Source organism: Furipterus horrens, unplaced genomic scaffold (assembly GCF_987537825.1).
Source record: "Furipterus horrens unplaced genomic scaffold, mFurHor1.1.pri manual_scaffold_11, whole genome shotgun sequence".
NCBI lineage: Eukaryota > Metazoa > Chordata > Mammalia > Chiroptera > Furipteridae > Furipterus > Furipterus horrens.
The window spans coordinates 14,797,640-14,824,664 of record NW_028327181.1 but is presented as its reverse complement, the minus strand read 5'-3'; the positions used below and the strand labels follow the sequence as shown (position 1 = coordinate 14,824,664).

The following is a 27,025-nucleotide window of genomic DNA, read 5'->3' as shown; positions in this document are numbered from 1 at the left end:
TTACCCTTTTCAGATTCAGGCCCCCAACTCCTTTCCCCAGTCTTCAAAACTCACCTTAGTTTGGACTCATTCTACCTGGCCTACTTCCTCTCCTACTGTTTGCCTCTGAGTGCTGTGTGCTCCAACCACACAGCTGCCTCATTTCTAAAAACTTAAGACACACAATCACCTTCCTGCTTAGGTTATTCTTCTACCTTAGTTACTCTGCTGGACCCTTCTCTCCCTCTCAAAGCCCCTCTCACGCTCAAGGACAGCCTCCTTTCTCTGTGAAGCCTTGTTCAATTTTTTAGAATCATCTCTATACCATTGTAGCCTCCATGGGAGAACCTCTCATGAATCTTTACTTCATTCACCCTGGATGATGGAATATAAGCTTCCTGTTTTCATGTTCCATAGGACTATAATGGCTGTATTTCCTGTCCCTAGCATGCCCAGCACAGTCCTGGTTTCCACGTGTTTTCCCACCATAATGAGTAATGATAGCATCCCCTTCCAATCTCAAAAGTGCCCTGGCTTGGATGACAGATGATATGGTCACCCTACAGTATTCTTACAAGCTTGATACAACTCAGATGGCATAAAAGAAGTCTGCTAATCCAGCCCATCTTGGATCCTTCTTCATATTCATGGTCTGACCATCAGGAAATATTGGTCTGTTGCTCACACTTAATTCACTCAACCTTTTACTGACAACCTTGATGGTATTTCCCCAATAGTTTCAAACCATACAACGGTGATCACAAACTCAACTGCCCACAGGGGCCAGGTGTAAGACTGACGGCAATGGATGTGCTGCTGTAGAGTGAGGGAAACAGCAGAGTGGGTGGGGACTGTGGCAGACTGGACAGTGCACACCTGTCTGATGGGGGGTGGCTTCCACACAGCTCAGGCTACCCTTATCAGCGGGTTGGGCCGGCATTGTCAGATCTTCTAATTGGTCAAAAGGTAAAAGTGTGCATTTTTATATTATATCTTTCATTGTTAGTGTTGACAACTGATTTATACTTCAGACACCGCGCAGGTGTAGCTTGAATGGCCTCGCGTCTTTGACCTTCAACAAATCCACAGATCTCTGCTTGGAAAACATCCCACCTTCGGGAACGGGAATAAGTGAGTGGGTTCCAGAGGCAGGCTGAGTCTACCTCTGCACACAACCTCTGCCTCAAAAATCAGTTTAGCCAGAATACAGGGATTAGATAACTTGTCTTTCTAGCGAAGTGTTACTTTTCTTTCCCGTTTCAAGTCTTTTGCATGAAACATGTTGCAGAGGTAGCTTAACTGCCTCCCTGGGCACAATCCCTAGGACGCGATGGGGAGCTTCATAAGGGAAGAAAGTTTCTCCAGCGAAAGTCACAATGCTCTGAGCTACAGCAGCCCCACTGTGCTCACACCTCACCCTATAAAAAGCCGGCATTCAATTAGTAGAGGCAAGTTCTTTACACCAGAATATGAAAACGTCTCATTTGAAACTCCCTGGTTAATCAGTAATCACTCTTAAATCACTAACATATTAAGAAACAAATACATTTGTTTCCATTGCCTCTAACAGGTAATTTGCAAAAAATCCCTAAATTCAAGCTCTGTCTCAAATCTCATTAAATTAACCCTTAAATTTAAGAGCCTTAAATTAACCTTCATTGAACAAGTGAAGGGATGGCCTCATTTAGGCTTTTCTTACTATAATTATTCAGTGTTAGCAAGACTTTACTTAGTAGAACAAACAAAGGAAGTGGGTTCTCGAATAACCTTTTATTTGCTAGAGTTCCCACCCCTTGCCCTAGCAAAGCCTTGTTTTTCATTCACTTTTTTTCTAAAGAGAAAGTCCTTTAACCATTACAACCTGCCTCTACACTTTCATCTTCCTGAGGTGGTCAAATACCACTTCACCACCCAACTGCACCTACCATGGGCTGAGAGTACCCGTCCTTCGTCTCCAGATTTTCATGGGAACGTGAGGTCAATGCACTGGGAAGCTCTGCATGAACTGTGACAACGACCTTTGCCAGTACCACAGACATCATTTAGTAATGATCTGTTGACCTCTTGCAACATTTAGTTTGGAGTTTAAGACACAACTCTCATCAGCCAAGGCAGCTTAAGTTTTAATCAGTCACCTCCCCCCTGCTTCTTCCTTCCCTTCTTAAAGCCACTGGGAGAGGAAAAGGAGTAGAAGGAAGGATATTAATCCAAAGCAATACACTAAAATCCCAATTTTGATTGAACTTTGGATTTCTTAGGCTACAACTAAGTGTTAAAAAAACACCAAGTGGTAAGTTTTAGGCAATTATTAGAAAAAAGGTTCTGAATATATATCCTTCTACATCACATAGCATATTCTATAACTTTCAGAGGGTTTAAAAGCAAGTTGTCACAAAACAGTCAAGTAGATATTTAACAAGATACCTAAAGTAAGCAGTTAACTCTGTGTAAGATTTGAGTGCCCTATATGGTAGCAAAGTGCCATATGATGGTTAGAAAATGATAGGAAGCACAGGAAGAAAGAAAGTACACCTCACAGATGTGCCTGTAGAATGGATGATAGGCTGGTAGATGCGTGGAGGCAGGCAAGCTATGATGTGGTGAGGGGTGGAGAACATCGTCTTTTCTTCCCAAGAACCTTGACTCTGGAACGTCAGCTCCAGGCAGCCCGTGCAGACACTCCCCACTCATCCTCTCACCTGTTTATCAGTCTCACACTGCATACCACAACCTGCAGCTGGCCTGCTGTGTGTGTATGTGTGTACTTGATGTACTGCCTCTGTATCCCCTCTACTGACTGGGAGTCCCATGAAGGCAGGGGACTTGTCTGAGTCACCACTGTATCTGTAGCATTTAGCACATGGCACGGGACGTAGGGCATACTTAATGAAAGATGAATGAATTCCAGAGATGTATCTGTTCTGCAGTCTGTTAAGCAGCTATAAAAGGGAGCTGCTGAAAGTCAAGCTCATTGCATCTTTTCAGGAAACTCTGCTCTGTCAAATGAAGGTATTGAGGTAAGATGGTCTGCTAGGTCTTGTTCCCACCTTGGCTTTTGTGCGGGGCCATGGCTGAACTGCCCTTAGCTCAGGGAGCCCATACACATCAAGAATCAGGTCACCTGAGGTCCTATAGCTCAAGCAGGCCAAGGGACTATTGTTACCAGGGGAACTGCTGAGGGCATCTGGGGAATTAACTAACAACTTCAGATGACTGAGTGACATAAAAAATGCCACTACTATTACTTGCCTTGTCCAAAAAAACAAAAACAAAGGCAATTTTTAAAAATGGGAGGTGGGGAACCCAGCACCAAAGAAAAACAGCAGTGGTAATTAGAGGGACATTTCTCAGCTCTTCCTGGGGGCAAGGCTTTGGCTAGGATCCTCGCTTTCATGGCAGCACTTGGGATATCCGTATAACTTCACGGCCACATGGAAATGACCAGGGCAGAGGAAAAATACAGGGGAAAGATATTTGGGGAACAATATAAAGACTATTAAGACTTTTGCACAGTTTTTTCCCCTGAGCTTAGAGATATTTTTAACAATGCTCGGCTGTCCTGGAAAACCTCCCACCAAGATTCTGAGATGCTCATGGTTGTTTATGTTAGAGAATGGTGCCCACTCTACCCAGCTCCTCATGCTAATGTAGTAAAGCAGTGTTGTTCAATTTACTCCATATCACCATGTTTATGGCCTCCTTTGGCAATCTAAAAATCTATGATAAAATCTGGTCTTGACATCTGAATCCCTTCCCAAACCTGATGATCCAAACTGTTCATTAGGTGTAAGTGCAAGTTGACTTGCAAATTATCAGAACCCTCCCCTGCCCCATTTCAATTTGATACAGCTCTAATTTAGTTATGAGTATAACTTGGCAAAGATTTTTTTTTTCAAGAGAGAGAGAGAGGTGAGGGGAGGAAGAGAGAGGGAGAGAAACCTCGATGTGAGAGTGAGAGAGAGACATTGACTGTTTGCTTTTTGTATGCACCCCAACTGGGAACCGAACCTGCAACCTAGGCATGTGCCCTGACCAGTAATTAAACCTATGACCTTTTTGGTTTGCGGGATGATGCCCAACCAACTGACTCACTCTGGCCAGGGCCAAAGATTTTTTTTTATAACCACGAAAGTAAAGTTGCTGCCACACTATGTCATTAAGAATCAAACTTCCCCAAAAGCAAACGAATAAATCAAGGACATATTGGAAAGGTTTTCTTTTGTCTTATATTTTTAAAAAGATCAATATAGCATCTAAAAATTCAGTTTTCTTTTTATTCCTGGATCTACCTGTTTCCCAGTGACTTTAAGTACTTTCTGGAAGCCCCACTGAAAATTAAACCAGGAATGAAAAGTTGGGACAGGGACAGTTACTAGCACTGAAAGGATACTCTTCATAGTCATCATTTTGCCAGGCAGCCAGCAGACTGGGCTGGTTTTCTCTAAAAAAGCTGCAGCAGCCTAACCACAAGCATAGAACTGAAAAGGAAACATCTTGGGATTCCCTGAAACCTAACTTCAGACAGTATGAGCAAGCTGGGGACTGCTGGGAAATAAATGCAGCAGACACATCCATCTGGCATGTGACATTCAGAAATAGGTGGCTCTTGGGCAGCACTGGACTTCTCACCAATGGTAGCGTAGACTGTTGGTTAGGAATCTCGTCAGTCTACCTTTTTACAGATGTATATGTGAAACAACTATCTGTAGGCCTAACTTCTAACTCAAAGGACAGAACTGATGTGCAAAGAAGAGTTGAGGGGACCTGGAAAGAGCAGATCTGAGGTTAACCTGGGGCCTGGATGGAGCCATGTGTGGTGAATGGCAACTGCAGTCTCCCAAGACTCAGCGTAGTCATCTTAAAGCAGAGTATCAACCAGCTCACAGAGTTGTGAATATTAAAGAAGACTTTAGCGGGACAGAACCCAGCCCAGGACTCAGCATGGAGCAGCTGTTCAGAAGAAGCATCCTTCTTATATTTGACTTAAAAAAGTGTAATTTCCCCTCCCAAATTTTGAAGTTATTTGGGGACAAGCATCCTGCACTAAGCAGTGAACTTAATGACAAATAAGTTAACAGCCCTTGATAATACATAAAATACCCAGAATCACAAAATTCTCATGTACCCTTTCACTTTTACCAACATGAAGGATGATAGTTGCCTCAGAGAAGAACAATCCTGAAAGGCTGATTCTAATTATCTAGAATTGCCTAAAATTGGTTCTAAAATGTACCAATAGCCCAATACTTTGAGCCCCAAGAACACTGCTTATTTGTCTCTCTAGGACCAAAGAGAAATTAAAACAAGTGAGATCATCAGTTCTAAGCCCTGGAGGGTGCCTGGGTGCATTGATGATGTCCCCAGAGCAAAACTGGTATGTGCAGGTACTCCACTTCTGGATATTTTGAGTACTAAGTGGTGATCAATTTGAAAGGGAAGAAAAAAAAAAAAGCACAGCTCATTTCACTGCCTAGATCTAACAGGCAAAGAAGCATGTGGAAGGCTGGAGAGATGAGAGAGTTCCTCCGCTTGTTTCAAATTCAACGCTGGCCTTGGTGCCCCAGAGCTGCAATTCCCCCTTAATGCTTCACATTTTGTTCACACTTCTGTTCACCTTTGAGACTTAAGAAACTTTACTTACAGTCTAAGCATGGATCTGAGTGTTTCATGGGGTGGTGGGAGAGGGGGGGCGTTGAGATGTATGAGATCCAACTTGGCCAACAACTTCAAACGACTGGCTAATTCAGGTGACCCTGACTCTCCGGCCCAGACCAAGCTCTTTATTTTGGGTTAGGCTGGTGGTAGGGTCCCCTGGCTGTGGTGGGCCCACATTGTCAGCTTGTTGCTTCTTACCCAAAAGAGGATCTTGTTACAAAGAGAAGCTGGAAACTTCTTTGCACACAAGCAGAGACATGGCGGCCCTGCAAAGGCCCCAGGGTAAGGATTAAAGAAAAACAAAATAGAAACCCTTCCATCTCTAATTAGGGTCTTCATTTGCCAAAGTGCCATTCCCCAGCAGGAGGATTTACATTCAGGCCGTTGCTTGGAGTTACTTGGAAAACGTCTCCCAGCAGGTTGGTTCCTCAGTTCAGGCTCCTTTGAGCCAACAGTTTCTGGTTACTTGGAGGAGAGCTGCCTGCATATTGTTTTAACTGGCCTGGCTTCTGCAGCCAGCTTAGCTGTGTGAACAATCTCCCATTCAGAATTCAAAGATAAAAGCACAGTTTGGTTGAAAAATCCTTTTTTTAAAAAAAACTTGGGAATTATAGGTTTTGGAGCTAGCATTATTTCTCTCACACACAAGAGTGTTTTTCCCCCTCTGCCTTGGTTCTATGCCAGAAAAGGCTGCGTCCTGGAGCCCAGCCAGCCGCCAGCCCCTACTTCCTCGCCATTCACACCGCGGGGCTGGTGGCAGCTGGCCACGGAGGCGGACAGGAGCTCCCCAGTTGCAAGAGGTTGACCACAGAATAGTGTAGTCAGCTTGCTGGCCCCCTGCGGCCAGCCTAGGGCACCTTCTGTGCGGTTCTTATCATTCTTTGTATCCATACCAGCACACCTTCTAACACACCAAGTCCCAAGCCTGGCCCAGGAAGCAAGATTTCTTTTCCTTTCCAGAAATATCAGGACAACAGTACACTATAAATCAGATTTAGTAGCGAGATGGGTTTGTATAACCTTCCACATGTTAGGTGAAAATGAATTAAGGTGCAGACATGAGAGAAACCGAAAGAAAAAAAAATAAAGAAATTGAACTTGATCAGGATTAAAAACTTTTGTTTTAATCAAAGGATACTACCAACAGAGTAAAAAGGAACCCATGGAATAGGAAAAAATATTTCTAAATCAGACAAGGAATTAATATATCAAGATAAGGGATTAATATCCAGAAAGTATAAAGAACTCCTAAAACCCAACAACAAAAAAGCATACAACACAATTAAAAAATGGGCTAAGTTCTATAGTCCTTCTCCAAAGCAGACATACAAATAGCCAATAAGCACATGAAAAGATGCTCCACACCTCCAACCATCAGGGAAATGCAAATCAAAATCGCAATGAGAAACTACCTCAAATCCCTTAAGATGACTATTTTATATTAAAAACAACAACAAAACAACACATACACATACAGAAAAGAGAAAACAAGAAGCACTGAGAGGATGTGGGGAAACTTAAACCCTTTTACACCGTTTGTGGTGCAACTGTTGTGGACAATGGCATGGTGATTCCTCAAAGAATTAAGCATGAATTACCATATGACCCAACAATTCCGTTTCTGGGTATATAACCAAAAGAAACTAGAGGAGGATCTTGAAGAAACATCTGTATACCTGTGTTCAGTTACATTACTCACAACAGCCAAAAGGTGGAAACGAGTCAAAGTGTGCACTGATAGATGAATGCACAAATGTTATACATATAAAACGGATATTATTCAACCACCAAAGGAAGGAAATTCTGATACATGCTCTAACATGGATGAACCTTCAAGACATTACGTTAAGTGAAAAGTATACAAAAGGACAAATTCATAGGGACAGAGTAAATGGTGGTTGCCAGAGGCTGGGGGAAGTGGGGACTAAGGAGCTGGTGTTTAATGAGCATGGAGTCTCAGGTGGAGAAGAGAAGTTCTAGATGCAGATGGTGCTGATGGTTGTACAACAATGTGAATGTACTTAATGCCACAGAATTGCACACTAAAAGACGCTGAAATTGGTAACTTTCATGTTACATATATTGCAACACAACTTAGAGGAGAGAATTCAGGGTGAAAAGAATTAGCGCCACAGAGAAGGGAAATTAGAGCCCTGTTTGTGTTTTATGTTGGCAAATTCCACCAAGCACCACTTTAGTTCATTCATGTAAAACCTCTCCTTGATTTTACATTTTAAGGTCTCTAATATATTTAGTTTTATTCCTCTCCTTTACTTAAAGTGCCATAGAACAGCAATATTGATGACCTGTCCAACCTGGCAATTTGTTTCTGGGCCTAAGCACATCCTGTTCCCTCTGCTGGAAACCCACTCCCCACCCCTCCACCCCCCACTGCACACTTCTCTTTTGCACACCTCTTGATGTATTCCCTGGAGATGCCTTCCCTACCAAGGGGATCTTCTCTTGCCCTCTAAAATGATGAGGCCCAGCCCAGTCACTCTTTCTGACCGGCCCTGGAACACAACATGTGTTATTGCTGCTCCTGCTGGCCCTACTCCTGGAATTGTCTCCTCCATCCCTTCCGTCCGTCCGTCCTTCCTTCCTTCCTTTCTTTAATAGTAATGTTTCTTAAAGATTTATGTGCATGTGATAATATTGGTTTCTTTTCACCAATGGTCCAGCAAATCATACTTTGTAAAACTGTGAAACATTATAAGCCTGATGTAATGAATACCATAATACCCAAATACTACCTAAAAATGTAATCTCATTTATGAATGTCAACTGATAAAGTTAAGAAAAATATTGCCAGTGCTTTGAAAAATTACTTTGGCTAACTTGTGGAAGGTTATATACTGTATATATATATATTTATATTATATATAAAATAATATATATACATCAATATATATAAAATAATACATATACATTTATATATATAATATATATGTATATATATTATATATAAAATAGTACATTATATGTAAAGTAGGATAACTATTAATATTTGTTATTTATCAGTCTATTAATTAGCTTGGTAAACCCTTTTTATAATAAAATAAAAGGTACATTTTGGCCAAAATGTTATCTATCACAAGTCATATGTTAATGAGGCTTACTGCCCAGCCAAAACTTCCCCACCCTACCCTTTCTTGAAAGTTCAGTTTCATCTCCTCTGTGAAGCCTTTCTTGCTAACACACTATTAGTTCAGGAAGACTTTCAGAAGAAAGTGATGTCCAAGCAAAGACCTGAAGGAGTCCGCACAGTTCTCTTCCCATGGTGGCCCTGCAGCACTGACAAGGGTGGCTGGAGCACTGTGGACACTCCAAAGCTGCTTGCTGAACATCAAGGAACCTGGGCAACCGGGGCAAAGGAATGTTTAGATAGCTGTAGTTCTGAGATACTGAGCAAACTTAACATCCTGTACATGCCCGTGCCTTAAATTACAAACTCTGACTCAATGACTGAATAAACCTTCTTGGTTAACAAAAAAGATTAAGCGGCTACCTAGATTATCATGGCCACAGAACCTTGACAAACAATAGAACTGAACTGGAGACTCAGTTGCAAGTAGTGGAGACCTCCAACTTCCCTAATCCTTTAATTATAGCTGTGAACAAAGACACACGTTGGTGTACCTGATGAAAAACCAATAACCTTCTTCTGAATTAAGCTCAAGTCAAGAGCCATCACCCACGTTCTCTCCACCTGCACAGATCTATGTAGACCCATGCTTTCCCACATCCCAAGGACACAGAGAAAGAAAATGGTACTCATTCATTCAGCCTTGAAGAGCTATGTCCAAGTTAGACATGCTTGATGCTGCGGAGAAAGAAAAGAAATAAAACCCAAAAGGCTCAACTAAATCAGAACCCTAAGCCCCTTTTCCTTAGTCTCTTCAAGACACGTGCCTGACTCTTAAATAAGCCAGAGTAAATTATGCCACCATTAATTCTTCATGTTAAGTTAAAGAATCTCAAGAGCATTAGCTCAGAACATGGAATGAGCAAAATTATCACCTCCAGGGACAGCGCGCTCAGGGTGATGGGCAAACTTGTCCTCAGGAGACTCAATACCCGTGGCCCAGCGCTCTCAAATGTGTGGTCACGATGTCCTAGCCAGAACCTAATAGTTCAGGGTTTTCAACTCCCACTACACTAGTAAGAATAAAATTTGGAGTATATACTCTGCCCACCAAGCAGGAACCAGTGGTGATAATATTTCTGAATATAAAAAATTGGGCCACCCTCATATGCCCTTCCTCATCACCTGAGCATACAAATTAAAGTTATGCGATTTCAGATAGTTTTGTACAAGGAAAGAATTAGAGTTTTTATGGAAGTGGCAAATGAACAAAAGAAAATGAGGAGATACAATCAAATACTATAAAAGGTAGAGATTGGTAGCAAATTCACTGAAGAAACACCCAATTTTTTTTTTTGTGTGTGTGTGTGTGCGCATGTGTATGTATGTATGTATGTATGTATACTCTCTGTAGCTCAGTAAGCCCAAGGCAGAAATCAACATCTTAAGCTCCAAGTGAAGAAGGGGCAGGCTTGACCTCTAAGATGTAAGCTCTTCAAAGGATTTTCACCTTTTAATTCCAGCATCATCATGTAGCAGCCCTCCAAGGTCATTAAATCCCTGATTCTTTCTCTCCAATTAGATGTGAGAGGTTTTATTCCTCTGCATTATTCAAGAAGCAAAAACAAACTTCAAATCTGGTGTGCAACTGCTCAGGCATCCGTGGCCCTGGAGGAGTGAGCAGATACTGCCCTCATTACCCCAGCTCCTGGGACAGGAAGCCAATGCCACCTGCCTCAATCCCATTCTCTTCTGGCCCCAAAGACAGCTCTAGCTAAGAAAGTCCCACATGGCCTCCAGGTCCCACTACCTTCCCCAATCCAAGTCTTCCTCTTTCTTCCCCTTTCCCACCCCAAACGAGGCCACCTATTTTTCTATAAGGAGTTTAGGCTTTGTGTGCTCTTTTCTTCAATTTCAGAAAGGCCCCCAAACTCTCTCACCAACCTATAATCTCAACATCCCATCAAATCTGCAAGGGGCATGTGAGACTCATGTGCCATCAAGTGTGTACCTATGTGTGCCGGCTCTGTGCACATGACACGCTTTGCTGAAAGGTATGTCTGTGAGGTTTCACAGCCTCACTCAGCAAAGGCAAGGTTTTCCTCCTGGCAAGCAAGGGTCAGAGGCCTGGCTCCCAGAAACTGCTTATTGTGTGGCCGCCTGGGGCAGGCAGAGGCAGCGCTGGGAGGGGAAAGGTTCCCTTTGAAGCACATGGTGCTAAGAGCTTCCCAGTGACCATGGAAACAGGCGCAGTGGGTTCCCAGCCTGAGAACCAGGGAGAGCAGCCGTGATTCAAACACAAAACACACACAGGGTCTGAAAACCGGAGACAGGAGGGGCCAGGGTGAGGGGCAGGCAGTCCAGGCTGGCAGGAACTGAGCGGCTCCCTGGTAGGAAAATCCGGCCAATGAAGCCGAGCAGGTTCACGGGGTTTCCTTTTCATTCCCGAGGCTTTCTTCTAGCTCCCGTCACTGCCCCTTGGGTCCTATTCAGCACCTCATCAGATCAGTAGAGCTGGGCCTTTGGCTGGCCTGCTGTCGGCAGGGCCTGGAACCAGGCGGGAGGTGATCAAAGGAGCCGCCAGTGCAGCCGCCACCCTCCTCCGCTCCTCCCCGCTTGCCTGCTCACCCGCCTCGGATGAGGCCCTGCCAAGGTGATCCAGTGGAAGCCACTGGGGGAGGGCAAGGAAGAGAGGCAGCTTTTATGTCTGCCTTTCTGTTAGAAGAGACACAAAGCACAGCTTGAATGGAGACATGCCACTAGAAGGTCAGAACTCCCTCCTTCTGGGATGTCTCTGTTCTTAAACCAGGCGACGGAAAAGCCACCTCGTCTAGCCTGCTGGGGGTATACATGGATGCCCAGATCCTAAGCGCAAAAGACTAACAGCCCTGTGGTATGCTGCTTCCAGGTCCGCCTTCATAGCTGTCCACCTCCCAACCCTCACTAAAAAAAGTAATCTGAGATATTGTGCCCCATTTCTTCAGGTTCCAATTTAAAGAGAAGAAAGCTATCTGGAATTTTTTCAGCAAGGAAGAGGAAGCGATGTGATTAGAGCCTGTAAAGGAGGAAAGATCTTCCACTTAATGATGAGTATCTCTTCTCTCGGTCGGACCGAATCAAAGTCTAACAGTGTCCTGTCAGGCACAGGGCCAGAACCAGTGAGAGAATCGAGCCCACTTCTCGGCCGGGCCTTGCTGCCACCGTGCAGCAGGGCAGGCTTCGACCTTGACCAGCATCTCTTGAAGAAGGCAGTGTTTGGACAGGCCTGTAATTCGAGAAGCCCATTAGGTGCGTTCTCCCTTTCTTACCTTTGTTGGGCTGCCAAAATATTTACTTGACTTCTTAACTCTAAATCTCTGAAACACACCTGCATTGCCTAAAACAGGCAATTTTCTTATTTTCTTGTATTCACAGAAGAGGGCCCAACCTCAGCAAAGATGACAACAGCACAGAGGGATAAGGAGGGTGGGGGCCCGGTAAGCGATGCAGCTTTATATAATACAACCACTGCTTAAGAGATGGGGACTTACTGCATTTCTCTTTGGGGGGCGGCGGGGTGGGGGGGCAGTGAGTTGGTTTGCAGGGCAGTGTGGACAGTTGAAAGCAATTATACAGGTACTCCTTTTGCATTCTATCTTGACCTTTAGGTAAGAGTCCATATCTATGCCAAGTAAAAATTCTGTGTGGTAGCCAAGTGCATTCATTTACTTAACACAATCATGACATAAAAGCTATTGCACAGTAGTATCTAGTATCAGCAGACAGAGTGAAGACTATATAATAATAGGAAAAATGAAGTGCTTAAACAACAAACAGTATTTACAGGGTTTTAGATGAATTTCAAATGATATGAATGGCAACAAACTGCATTTTTTTTTTCTTCCTCAGTGCTTCTGGCATCGTGAAAAAGAACTCGGGAAAATAGTCTCAGGTCTAGAAAGCGGGAAGCCACTGCACGACCATTTCCCATTGCCGCCTGCGCCTATCAGCTCCCGTTTCTGCCAGGACCTTTCTGAAGCACACACTTGCCAAGGCTGAATGGCCCAAAGTCAGACCTTCCAGACAGGCTGTGGTTTGTGGGTAGAACTCAACAGAAGGTCCCTGTACTGCCTGTTGGTGCTATTCTTAGGAGCACAGCATACCGGTCAATGACCTTCACCCCCAAAGATACCAAGACAACCTTCTGAGAACAAAGGTCTGGCTATCAGTTAAGGGAATTATTTTCAGTTGGGTGCTCATGAGCAAATCTTTGAAAGAAAAATTATTTTAGAAACATTTTCCCGATCTTGAATATACTAAAATGGAATCTTTGAGCTGTTATCTTTTCAAAGGTACTAAAAAACACTGCAGGGGTAGGAGCCTTACTGACAGCTGCCACTCGCCTATGTCCTTTCTGTGCCATTTCCAAAATGGCACCTCTCTTGCCTGGATTTTGATAGACTGTCTTGTCATCCTCCTGAGACCTGAAAGAATGTAACCTTAAGCCCATAAGAAATTGGGTCCCTAAAGCTGGTCAGCATGGGGCATCCACATTCATGGACACCTGCTGGGATTCTAGGAAGTTCTTCCAGAACCATCATTAGCTAAAATAAGGAGGAGGATGGGCAGTGGCTTTGCTGTTTTTTTATATTTTTAACTCAGCCATTCAGCTTCTGAGTTGGAACTGAGGAGTTATGACCCACTGACATGTCTCCTGCCAGAAGATGTGTGAAGAGTGTTGTGGCTCAGATGTCGCAGGTGAAATCAGGGGATCTTGGAGGGCAGATCAGGGCTGGGACCAGCAATAAAGGGAGATCAACACTTCCTGGCCCTCTGTTGATTTTAAGTTAACTTTAAGCTTCTGGAAGGAAAGTGGGAATAAATTCTTTATTACAAATCCCAAAAGGGCCTTAAACATATGACCATGTGAAAGACCATAAGGACAACTAGTGGGTCTCAGTGAAAGAATGAATCTTCTAATGGTTTCTTAGACATGACACCAAAAGCACAAGCAACCAAAGGAAAAATAGATCAACTGGACTTTGTCAAATTGCAAACTTCTGTGCTACAAAGGACACCATCAAGAAAGTGAAAAGAAAACTCAGAGAATGAGGGAAAATATCTGCAAATCATATATCTGATAAGAGACATGTATTTAGGTTATATAAAGAACTCACACAACTCAATAAAGATATACGAACTTCCAATAAGCACATGAAAAGATGTTTAACATCATTAGCCATCAGAGAAATGAAAATCAAAACTACAACAAGATACCACTTTGATGGATGTAATAAAAAAGACTGATAATGACAAGTTGGCTGGGATGTGGAGAAATCACACACTGCTGGTGGTAATGTAGAATTTGTGGCCACTTTGGAAAACAGCTGAACTTCCTTCAAAGGGTTATGCATAGAGTTACTACATGATCCAGCAATTCTGCTCTTAGTTATTTTTACCCATGAGAAAGAAAAACCAAAAACCAAAAACCTATATCTATACAAAACCTTATACACAGATGTTCACAGGAGCATTATTCTTAATAACCAAAAGTGGAAACAATTTAAATGTCCATCAACTGATAAATAAACAAGTAATAAACAACTTACAATGGAATATTTGACAATAAAAATAATGAAGTAGTGACACATGCTTTAGAAACATGGATGAACCTTGAAAATATTATGCTAAGTGAAAGAAACCAGCTACAAAAGACCACATATTGGTCTTTTATATATTCCTTTCTATAAAGTGTCCAGAATGGAGGGGAGATGACTGCTAACAGGTCGGGGGGTTTCTTTCGGTAGTGGTGAAAATGTTCATATATCTGATAAGGGACATGTATCTATAATATATAAGGAATATGAAAATTTTACAAAATTGAAGAGATGGTTGCACGATTTTATGAATATATTAAAACTACTAAACACTTTTTGTGGTAGTTAGAAAAAATAAGTTAATGCTATAAATTAAAACTAGGGGTATAAAAAATTAAGATTCTATTAACTGAAACTTTTTTAAAAAAGGAAAAATATCCCTAAAAAACAGTCTACTATTTAAAAATGAAAAAGAACACTTTTGAAGCTAAACACTTTAAAATTCTATTTCTAAAAGTCAAGCCTTGGTAACAAAAGTTCCTTGCATATTCCACATTCTTTTCTCTGAGGTTCATTTAAGCGTTGATACATTCGTGAAAATCTCTCAGCAACAGGTCTCAAAATACAGCCCGCGTCCTTAAGACTGACTAGAACTTCATTTTATCCAGCAGTGGTTAGAACAATTAGAATGTGTTGAAAATGAAACGCTTTTATTTTTATAACTAGCAAAAAATGATGCAGAAATTTAAAGTATTTCAGTATCCCAAAGTAATTGTTTAAACTGCCTCAAACTTAAAACGGAGCACAAAAAGCATTAGTTAGAACACAAAGGCCAATATTTGATTTGGAAAACAAGATCACCAAAGCAGAAGGGTAACTTTTATCAAATAAAATATGGGGCTTTTTGGAAAGAAAACAAACACAAAAGACAGAACAAGAATAAGAAGTTGCATTTGTCTGCAGCCTGAGATGGTCTTGTAACCAAGGGAGGGCACACAGGATCTTGCCAACACCCCCCCCCCCCGCTTCTGCACCCAGTGCGAGTCTGCCACTCTCATACACAGGTGCAACTTAAGTCCTTTAAAACGTGCTGTGATCAAACCTGGTGTGCAGGTTTTCCAGGGGCTTGGTAGATGGTGAACCAATAAATTACACACAGTCACTGTCAAGACAGCCCCCCAAATCTGAAGTGCCCAAGAACATGGCCAGAAATGCACCCAAGGCGACAGACCATTTATTTGGGTTAACTCATGCACATGGCCAGGCGTGTGCAAGGCACCTCCATCTAAAAGAGAAAGAAGATGGGACTTTGGAGTTTGAGTCTAGATATGAGATTCAGATCACCAAACTTGGGACTGGTACTGTATGTATTATAACTTAATATGTTAGGGTCTAACTTCTTTTGTACTTCAAAATGGCCTCTCAAAGGTAGACAAGGTCATTAGCTATTTTTGACAGGCTTTTCTGCTGGCCTGTTACACTGTTTCTAGTTTCCTAGGATAGCCTCATTTGTGGCCCTTGCTTCATTGAGATCCTGGTTCAATTGGCAGGGACAGTGGCCAGAAGGAATGTTGCGAGCCAGGTTTCCCCCAGTCCGGGGAGGTGGCCAGTAGCCTGTGCTCCTTGGGTTGGCAGACACATTATTTGCTCTATTTATTTACTCTGTCTTATAAATTCCCTTAAGCCTCTCAGTGGTCTTCAAATAATGGTTTCGGTTGTTAGCCTTTTACAGCTGAAAATGTCTCAGATCCAGTAAAAAATATATATGTATTGTGTTTAATATAACCTATTAACCAAGAGATTTTTGGAAGGTTCGGGTATAGAAAAAAAGCATCATATTAAAAGTCTGTTACTTTCGGATCAGACACATGACCTCAGAAGGCAAGTGGTCTTCCCTAAGTTTTCCTTTTTCCATTTATATCATGCCAAACTTTCCTTCCGATCTGATTTCTCCTAAGGTCCTTTCTTGCTTTCCTTTTTAACCAAACATGGGAAGTATTTATCCAACCGTTCCTTAAAATAAATCTGAAGAGCCTTCCAAACTTCCTCTCCAACAAGAAACCCACCTCAACTCACCTTAGAAAAAAGGTTTTCATCCGCTTAGTTAGGAGTATGTTTACAGAGTGGAAGAAATTGCTATTTGTTGAATAATCACACATTTCAAGAAACTGACATACATTATATTTTAATTATCACATCTTACAGAGGGGAATAGAGAGAAATGGAAGCAATGAGAGGCTAACTGGCCCACAGTAACCCAGCTAACACACCAAAGTAGAAGAATTATCACTTGCATCTAGACCATATGACTCTAAGATCTGGGCTCTTTGTACTCTTCATGTGGAAACACAAAAGTGCTCTAACACTGATCATGCACTTCAACAGAACATACCACAGAGGCTGCCATGGACCTATCATTATACCGGTGGGCAGTGGGGCAGAGAAGGGAATGAAGGACGAAAGAAGTAGAATTTAAGGTCTTAGAGAGACAAAACCTGAATGCCATGGTAAGACAGGATTTCTCAACTGCAACACTACTGATGTTTGGGGCCAGATAACTCTTTATTGTGAGGGGCTGTCCCTGTGTTGAGCAGCATCTCTGGCCTCTACCCACTGGATGCCAGGAGCACCCCTAACCCCTCCTGGAGATTTTTGTCTGAAGACCAAAAGTGTCTCTAGACATTCCCAAATATCCCTTGGGCCTAGGAGGGCGGAGTGGGGACAGAAGATGGGGAGCAGAATGCCCCCAGTTAAGAACCACTGTGATGAGGTCATGGATTACATGACCTGGGGAAGTTGGACACAGCTAAGTGTCCCAAGCACAGGGTGCTCCCAGGGATCCCATAGCAATGAGCTGTAGTCATAGTGCCCTGTGCTCAGGTATGAGGCAAACACCACACTCACTTCCCTGGCTGGAGGAGGCCAATGCCCGTGATGCGAGCAGTAGCCTCTGAGACCCTGTTACAGTCACTGCTTCCTCCCGTTTCCCACAGCAAGTCAGAATCCAGGGTTTCAGTCCCACCATCCCTCTTGAGATGAGAATCTCACACCCAGAAGCGCTAAGATGGGCTCAGCATAAGGACCAGGACACTCAGGCATTGCAGGAAATGAACACCTGTGACCAAAAACCCAAGCGAGAAGGGCACGCTAAAGGAAAAGCTCCCCTCCACTCCACAGTTACCTGGCTCATAACTGAGCAGCTTTACCTAGTTCCCATGAGTTCCTGCCTCAAGTAAGAACCACCCGATCAGCCCTGTTTGAGAAGGTCAAGGCTGAAGGTTAGGTTATATACCAAGGCAAGCACCAAAGATACTCAGATCTTTCTTACCTAAGTTCTTCAAATCCATCATTTGGTTATTTGTTACTAAATGAGGAAAACAGCAACTCACTGACTTTATTCAAATTACTAACACTTCAGAACCAACAATCTTCTGGCTTGAATACTGCATAATAGAATAATTTCATAACAACACATTCACCTTTATTTCCTGTATTGTCTCCTAGTTTCTGCTCGTTTCCACTAACTTTATAACAAGGTTTCTCTCTCTGACAAGCTGTATGAGATGATCTTACAGCAGGGATATAATGCTAGTTTGGCACAATCAAATCTCTGGTTGACCTTCACATTCTCAAAATATAAGAACCCCAAAGCACTTCTGCTTCTGTGGGTCATATCTATCGATATTATCCATATTAGGAATTAAAACCGAGAAACCGTTAAAACACAGAATACATAAGCACACATTCCATGAGCTGTCAGAGAAATGAAGTCACCGCACAAAATGATGCCTCTGGAAAACTCCACTGTACCCTTGTTAGAAAATGAGAGTGAGAACAGCAAGTGGCACTTCAGTGTTATGAAAATAGCTCTGATCTGGTCGGTCTCCTTGGGAAGGAGCTTGAGGATCCCTCAGGGTGCCCTAACCACACTTTGGGACCCACTGTGCTGCGTTAACACCTATACCATGATTTTACCCATCATTATGGGGTGACGGCCCCCTCTCTGGATTATTCCTGAGTCCTTTGCTTCTTTTAAACACCAACTATTTATTACCTATCACTGTATTTTATCTCAGTTTCTCATTAATAGTGGGCAAAAAAATTCTAACAGCTTTGAATTGCAACTAGTGTCATTTTCCTGTTCTCCACTATCTCATAAGAAAAAAATACAAATTAAATTGTTTTCCCTTTACTCAGATTCTCTATTTTGGCAGTTGTTCTTTGAAAGATAAGTAAGAAATTTTCTTGGTCACAGCCTGAGGTGCAATGGGAGATGCGGTCTCTGTCCTGCTTCTGAATCCACCAGGATTTACATCTGCCTAAATGTGAAAACAGAAAAAGGGCAGATAAAGAGACTGGGACATCTGAAGACAAACACAGGTGTCCGTGGCAATGTTACTGACTTGGGCCTCACCAAAGCATTTAAAAGAATTGATGTCTGGGCCCACTCAGTTCCTGGAAACATCCAGCAGCACAAAGAAACATCCTCCTCTCCAACTAGCCTCGTTGCCACTGACAAACGACCATTTCCAAAACCGGAGGGACTCCATGGCACCTGTCCTTTTGTCAGAGACCTTCAGTGGCTCCCAGCTACCTAGGGGATGAAAAACAAACTCCTTAACCTGAAAGGCTCTTCTTTCCCCAGCAACTTTCAATGCTGCTTGAAGAACTTCTTGCTCCCTTTCTCTCTGCCCTGTTCTTGGAGAGATTATTCCCACACCTCACCCCGTCTCACACAAGCGCCTCTCTGTAAAACCCACCCAGCCCCTCCAGCCAGGTAGACTCACTTCCTCTTACACAGCGACCATCTGTGCCAGGGACTGGCCCTCGGTTCCGAGCAAGAGGCTCTGACTCTTCGTAGTACATGTGAACCAAGAGTCCCTTCCAACTGGGATCTCTCTGAATGCCTTAGGATAAACTGAGGACATCATCTACTGGCTTGGTGACTGGGGCTGCTTAGGAGATGGCAGCTCAGCACTGCCCCAACCAGCCTTCTTCTGGAGGGCACATCTTCCTTGCACTCCCCACACAAGGCTGGGCAGGAAGCTAAGCTCCAGTGGGTTCCCAGCCTCAGATCACAGCTGACCAGACTAAAGGTGAGCGAGCACCTGATCCAAGATGGCCGAAACAAGTCCCTTTTCTGGAATCCTTTAGACTCGAAATCAAGAGAGTGTCAGGCCCAGGGATAATGGGGAGCTGTGTCTCCCACAAAGCAGATGGAGGGATGGGGGTAATAAGGCAGATGCACAAAGGAAAAGACCTGGGGAGGGGCCACTGGCATTGAGCCCTGGATTCAGCTGTTCTAGAATAGCAGTACCCCATCATGGGTTCCCTGATGCCGCCCAGACCCTTAGAGCAATGTAGCTCGAGTTGGGCTTCTATGAACAGTCCTATCCACGCCAGTGACTACTGGAAAGAATTCGATTTTTAACTGGAAAAACTGATGAAGACAAAAGGATGCAAGGCGAAGAGACTAACATTGATGAGGCAATAGAACACTTCATCTCAGATCTCAGCTCAGCTACTTGGGAGCCATTCAATCCTATGTTATGCAGAGAAAGTCTCTGGGACTCAATTTCCATATCGCAAAATGGGAATCTGGACACAATCTGAGAGTTAACCTGACAATGAAAGGAGACACTGCCTATAACACTCTTAGCACATGCGAGCAGCCAAGCCAGGATGGGCCTTTACCCTGAGCCAGCTGTGTCAAATGTTCCACAAACACCTTGCAGAACCCCCACCACAATGACAAAAGCAGCCGAAGCCCCAATGAGAAGAGTAAGGGCCAACAGCTGCAATGACCTTTCCAAGGTCACTCAGCCAAAGGTGGTTCTCTGTGACTGAAAGTTCCCTGCCTTTTTGTCTTTCCATTAACATCCTCACCATCCTCTAAATACTGGAAAAAGCCGAGTCCATGTCTGTTGACTATCCTGTTTTTCAATATCCTCCCTAAGATTCCACTCCAATGTGGGGCGTAAAGGTGTGTGTGGGGTGGGGTGGGGTGGTGGGAGGGTATTCTGCCTCGATTTATGAAATCTGGGCCAGGCGGGCTTTGTTAAAAACTCCAGTACATCTTGTGTGTTCCCTGCCATGACTCTCCATGAGGTTGACAGGTCACAGAAATAGGTTCCTGCACTTTAGGAATGGTTTCAGACCCTTATTTTCAATAGCAAGCTGCTCAGAAATGTCAATTTTATTTTGTTTTAATTTCCTGGGACTTAAACTGTCACAGGTAACGAAGTCTGTCTTTCAATGCTGCAATTCAAATCTCCCCAAACTAGAATATCAAGGGAAGGTTTTAAATATGATACAGAAGCTCAAAATATTAAAAGAGCAAGGCACCCAGAACAACCTCTTCACATTCAGTGAAAAAGAGGCCCCCAAAAGCTAAGGTTTGCCCCAGGGCTGGGCTGAAGCAGGGCCAGGCCTGGTGCCCTGGCCTGCTGCCTCCCCGTGAGGGGCTCACCCTTATCACAGCTCTGCCTACCTAGCTGACCCTACTGTCTGTCTGTTCCATCTCCGACAGAATCAAAAAGATTACGAGGAGGGGATCATAAATCATTTCTCTCTCGAGTTTACAGTGTCCCTTTCTGAGGAGTTCAAAAGCACTCAGTAATAAACCAAGGTGATGAGTTTATGTCTTTTGCTTTTAAAATGAAACTTCATTTGAACTCCTGGAGCAGCACTTACTTTTTTTAATTTAGGACATACCTCTTTTATTCCAACTTTTTGCCCCATGGCATTTTCTGTGGGCGGGTGGGTAATGAGGGTAGGTAACCGGGGCGGGGGTTGGGGGGTGTCTGTCCCTCCCCTATACTCCCACAGGCTTTTCCGAATGCCTGAAAGACAGAGTCCTCTCTTCTATGGTTTTTAACAAGTCTCAACATCCATACAGAGAAGTCCCTCCCCCAACCCCAACACTGACTTGGCTGTTTCTCCTTTTTGTTTTTGTCTCCACTGCCCACCGCCTTGCCACAGCCACTAAGAGCAAAGAAATGATGGAAAGCCATGCTATCTGCAGATGAGTCTGTCCATGAGGACTACTTTGCTTTTCTTTACCCTAGTCTCTTGCCATTGCCCTTGGGGGATCAAAAAGGAAGAACACATAGTTAGAAGAGTTAATAAAATTGAAGTTGAGAACAACTACACTTTAAGAAAAAGATGAGAGAGAGATGGAGGGAGAAAGATGTGTGACTTTGTGCACCTCTTGCACCAGCCCAGGCTCTAAACAAATGCAAAACTGTCTTGCCCAAGCATTTTCACTAATGATTTTACTCGGGGATTAAGCCAAATTTCAGTAACTAACCGCATGTAAATACTGCCTGGCCACCACACAACCTTTCTAAACAGAAATGTGGGGTGTGTGTGGTGGGGTGCGGGGGCAGGTGCTGTTGCTTGTAAGCAGGTAGAACCACACGCTTAGCTTCTGGGCCCCTGCATTCAATAAATATTTGGCGAATGAATAAACCCAAGAGGTACTTAATGATTCAACATCTATCTGGGCTTTCATTCCCCCTGGCTTCACAGGCCAGCCCGGCCAAACCATACAAAACTCTCCAAGTAAAACCACTAGAGGGTTGTTCTAGGTAGAGGAGGAAACAATGGGAGAAGAACAGGGTGTCCCTGGGGGCCTTGTTCCAATCCATTTATAGACATAGCAGACATGAAGGTGGAGTCCCACCGAACTGGGGCAAAGCAAATGAAAACAAGCTGCTGAACCCTGCATAGCAGTTGCTTAAGTAAAGGAGAAAATATATTAGGAGTGTAGCACTTACAAGGAAAGCACTGTTCCTACAGCCTTTGGATGTAGCTGGCATTTCTCCTAGGAAAACACTAAAATATTCTCAAGAGGGTCACTGACCTCCTAGCATCATTAAGCAGTTCTGGCCAACTATTTAAATGACAAAGTATCAGCCTGGGCTACCTAAAACACCTTGATTCAACTTCGTGAACTGTAAACCAAACAGGTAATAACTCCTGTGCTTGTTTTTTTTTGTTTTTTTTTCTATAAAGGGGCAAAAGAATTGACAAGTGCTAGGAAGCGCCTCAGAAGACAAGTGGGAGGCAAAAGGTCACAGATTAGACCCATGAAGGTCTCCTGGGCCAAAAGTCTTTCAGGAGACATTGGTTGGGATATCTCCAAGGCTAGGAAATACTCCCTCTCAAGTATCCGGCATCAAAACCACCTCTTCTCTTGCCTGGATCTCCCAAGAAATCCTCAAGAGTCCAGGAACCAAGACCATATTTCCCCCAGCTGTCTCCCCATGGTATGTAGAATAGCAATTTCTGAAATAAAATATATCCAGACAATAACTCTCTCCTTAGGAGATACCACCCTCCCTCCAATCAAAATTCTAATAACCTTCTATAAGCCTTTCAACCTTTCACAAACTGATCCAGCTTGAAGCAGGTTATTACCTGTCATATTTCAAGATCACTGACAAATGGTCTTCCAAAATAAACTTATTTCTATCTTATATTGCAGTCAGAGGTAATGCTGCTACTCTTGGCTTAAAAAAAAAAAAAAAAAAATGTCTTTTTTAGTACTTCTAAGTGGGATGACAACAGCCAACGGTAGCGGACGTGTTTTGAGAGCTTATTCTGTGCTAGACGCTTGCGTCTCATCTCACCTCCTCACCATCCTATGAGGTAAGTTCTAATACAGGAGCATAATTGCTGTCTGCCATTCTGAAACCAAAAAAGCTCTAAGACCCAAAAGTTTTTCCATAGCTTACTTGGCAGCAAAACTTAATAGGCCTGAACTCATTTTGGAGGCAAACCTGCCCTGAACATGAAGCTATTTAGATTTTAGTTAACGTACTAATGTGAATATCCATAAAGTTTGCTACACAAACATGAATGTGTTTGACTACCAAGTACTGACCCAGATCTACTGATTATAAAATATGTACATCTTAACACCTTTCTAAACCCTCAAAGTCCCAGAATTCTGAAATATCTGGCCCCAAGGGTATATGATAAGGTATTTTGAATCTATTATAAATCCATTTCACAGATTAGTGTGAGGGGAAGTAACTTGCTTAAGGCCACAAAGTGGTCAAGAGGTGGAGGCTGGCAGTTTCCGTCAGAGATAAAGCTGGTAGTGCCACAGGGGCGGCAGTAAGACATGTCTTAGTGCTCAGCCCATGCTGTGTCACAGGGAAGACCACCGCCAGCAGGGATTTTCTCTGTAACCAACTGTTTGAGGAACTGAGGAAATGGGAGAGTAGAGAACAATGATCAGAACTGGAGCGAATCAGAGGGCCTGGTACTTACCTTGCCCAGGACAGTGAGGCATGGCTTCGGGTCCAGTTCTGGCTGTTCCAGCTTCACCACCCCTACCCAGCCATATTCATACAAGTCCTCTTCGTCATTGTTATTACACAGGCCCAGTGGGTGCATCTAGGAAACAAAAGCGCAAGAAAACGTCAATTCGCCGGCTGCAGATATGATTGACTCACACTATGCATTTCTCAGACCTGACAGTCAAAAGTAACTTCAAAACTTAAAATTGATATGGTAGGTCAGGGGTATGTTTTTCAGCCCATCGGGAACCCCATCTGAGCACAATGAGCTGAGCACTGGGAAGAAAACAATCAGCCGCTCTAAATATATTTTATGAATGCTTTCTCACTGCTTTATAAACAGTGGTCACGCAAGGTGGACACTACCCTAAGGGATGCAGGGAAAAACTGCAGAGCACCCATGCAGATGTCAATCTGATTTGCTTGCTGTGTAATACCGTAACATTAAGTAGCAGCTGCAGATGAGAGTATCTAGGTTAGTAACCAAGACTATTTGGCTTCTAGACCTTAACCACTTATGCCAGAGGACCTGGAAACACATTCAGGAATTTATGGAGAGACCACTAGAAACATGGCAGAATCACCCATATAATTAACAGGCTGTTGAACGGCTATCCCTGGTTACTGGGAAACAGATTAAATTCTTTGAAGCTTTTTCAGACTTTGCAAAGTACAAAAATCAAAGATAGGTAGAGGAGCACTGTCAAATTTTTGCTAGTAGAAGTGCAGTCCATGGAAACCTGAAAACAACAACCCTAAGGTTTGCACTCACAGTTCTATCACTGAGTTGTATCAGGTCCTAGACTTCCTAATAACAGTCTGAGAAGATGAAATCTCATGGATAAACATAATTTATCACTATGTTAATGAGTTCTTTAAATAACTAGGAGAAATCTGTCTTTAGATTCATGGCATTTTAGAGACACATCCTAATTCCCAGAACCTGTGAATATGTTGCCTTACATGACCCAAGAGACTACAAGATGTGATAAAGTTTGTGGTGGGAAGACTATCCTGGATTAACCAGGTGGGTCCAATGTAGTCACAATGATCCTTATAAGGAAAAAAGGGAATAATGGAAACAGCAAGTAAATGGAGCAACGGGCTTTGAAGATGAAGGAGGGAGCCATGAGCCAAGAAATGTAGACAGTGGGCCTCTAGAGGTTGAAAAAGACATGAAATACATTTCCCCTTGAGCCTCCAGAGGAATGTTGCCATGTCAACCCATTTTTGACTTCTGACCTCCAGAATAGCATATTAAGAAAATAAATTTGTGTTGCTTTAAGCCACTAAATTGCAGTAATTTGTTATAGCACAAAACACAGAACTAATACATCCTTTTTAACCTCCAGACATTTACAGATGAGAACAAAAGTGCAGGATAAGTAGTTTTTCCAAGACAACACAGCCAGCAAGTGGCTGCACCCAGAGGTGACCTGGGCCTTGGCATCACAGTCCAGTGCCCTCTCACTTTAACTACTTAACTTTATTGTCCCGTCTTCCAAGAGCTGGTCATCTGACTGGGGAGGAAAGTCTAATAAATCTTTATTTAAAAAGTTGCCCACCAGCTCTAAATCCTGTGGCATTAGAGTGCAGCATGAGTTTGGGGCAGGAAGCAAGGGTTGCTAGAATGTTTGGGGAGGCTTTGTGCAGCTGCTGAACCTTGAGCTGAGCTTCAAACGAAGTTAGACTGGTTTGGTAAGGGAAAGAATGAGAGACGGCAGGCAGGCAGTCATTCCAAGCCCAGGGAGGAGAAGCCACGGGCTTGACGGGGAAGAGGAATGAAACCAGCCTGGTGAGTATGGAGGCCACAGTCTGTACCAAAAAGGAAAGAAATGGGCTAGAAAACTAAATAGGAACTTGGACACCAAGACAATAGCACAGATTCTTCAGAAGAAGAGTGGCACATTGAAAATAGGTTATTTTAGGCAGAGGGGTGGCACACCTGCTAGCAGTACTGGGCCTGGACTTGACAGGCATCAATGAGTGGAGGAGTGAAGGGTGCAGCCTAGAGAAGAGAGATCCTGGGCAATTCAATGCAACAACAAGGAGGCTGCACAAGCCCCTGAGGCAGATGAGCACAGGGTGCCACAAGGGGTGTCCAACAGCGATCTTCAGGGTGGGTGGGGGATAACCACCCCCTGGGAATTCCAATGAGGCAGAGAGCCCTGGGACATCCAATTTCTGCTTGAGTCCTCAGACTTGAAGAGTGTGCCCAAAGGACCCATGAGGGTCCTGCAGTTCTATGGATGGCATGACCTTCCTGCCAGCTGCCCCTGAAGAATTCAGCCCATTCTAGGGTTTTCGATGGTTATTAAATGAACAGCTTGAAAAGTAGGCCTCACACTGGAGAAAGGACGGGAAAGGATGATAAGCTGATCATACCAACAATTCAGTCACCTCTGACCTCCAGGAAAGGGCTCCCAGCCTGGCTCAAGTCAGCTTCCTGAAACCCCAGGTCAAGTCATGTCACACTACTGACCCTCTTCTACAGTGTTCCATGATAGTTTAGGCTTGGTTCTGTGACTTGGAGGTGTCCAGATGGAGAACTGCTTTTTGTTACTTAAGCATGTATGGGGTTTGGCCAATCATAAAGAATTGTGTTGGGGGAAGCAGAGGAATCATGCAGTGTAAGACCTTGTATTTATATCAAAGAAGCCAGACACAAAAGACCACATATTAAATGATTTCTCTGATAGGATATATTCAGAATAGACATATCCATAGAGAGAGAAAGCACATTAGTGTGTGTTGAGGCCAGGAGGAGGGGGAAATGGGTACAGGGTTTCCTTTTGGGTTGATGCAAATGTTCTGAAATCAGATGATGGTGATGGTTACAGGACACAGGAAATGTACTGTATGCCTCTGAATTGTATACTTCAATTAAAATGGTTGAAGTGGTGAATTTTATATCAGTTTTACTATAATGAAAAAGTATCCCAAGAACTTCCTCAGAAGTGACTGCCTTCAGCTAACAGGGGGGTCTACAGTGGAGGATGAGGATGATGTGGTTTCCTCCCTCCCAGAGTCTAAGCCAATTACCACAGCCCTTCTGGAAACGGTGTCCTGCAAGATGAAACAGGTTCTTATATAAGTAAACAACTTGAGAAATACTTCATAGGGATTCAGGATTTACATTTATAAATTAAAGGTCTGTAGAGGCTTAAGGTTAAAAAAAAAAAAAGGGTTTTTAACCTTTATTAAAACCAGTATTTCCTACCTTTTGATTGTAAGCCCGTTTGGTGTTTAATATGATCGCACTGTTTCATGGGACAGGCTTTGAGAAATGCATACACACGTGACGGAATAAACCTAAAGAAAATATGATTCAAATGCTGAACACCCATGACACAAAGAATAGGGGCTATGGTGAAAAGAGGTGGAGGGATAGTTGAGGGCCACCTGGGAGGGTGGGCAGGATG

General features: G+C 43.4%; 1 protein-coding gene across 1 annotated transcript in view; it reads right to left on the bottom strand.

Moving 5' to 3' along the window:
• Positions 1-27,025, bottom strand: part of ZNRF3 (zinc and ring finger 3) — a 133,439-nt gene that overhangs the window by 29,559 nt on the left and 76,855 nt on the right. Inside the window, exon 2 of the mRNA XM_090292115.1 lies at positions 23,575-23,700. Coding sequence (XP_090148241.1) covers positions 23,575-23,700 — 126 coding nt within the window. The remainder of the gene's footprint in view (positions 1-23,574; positions 23,701-27,025) is intronic.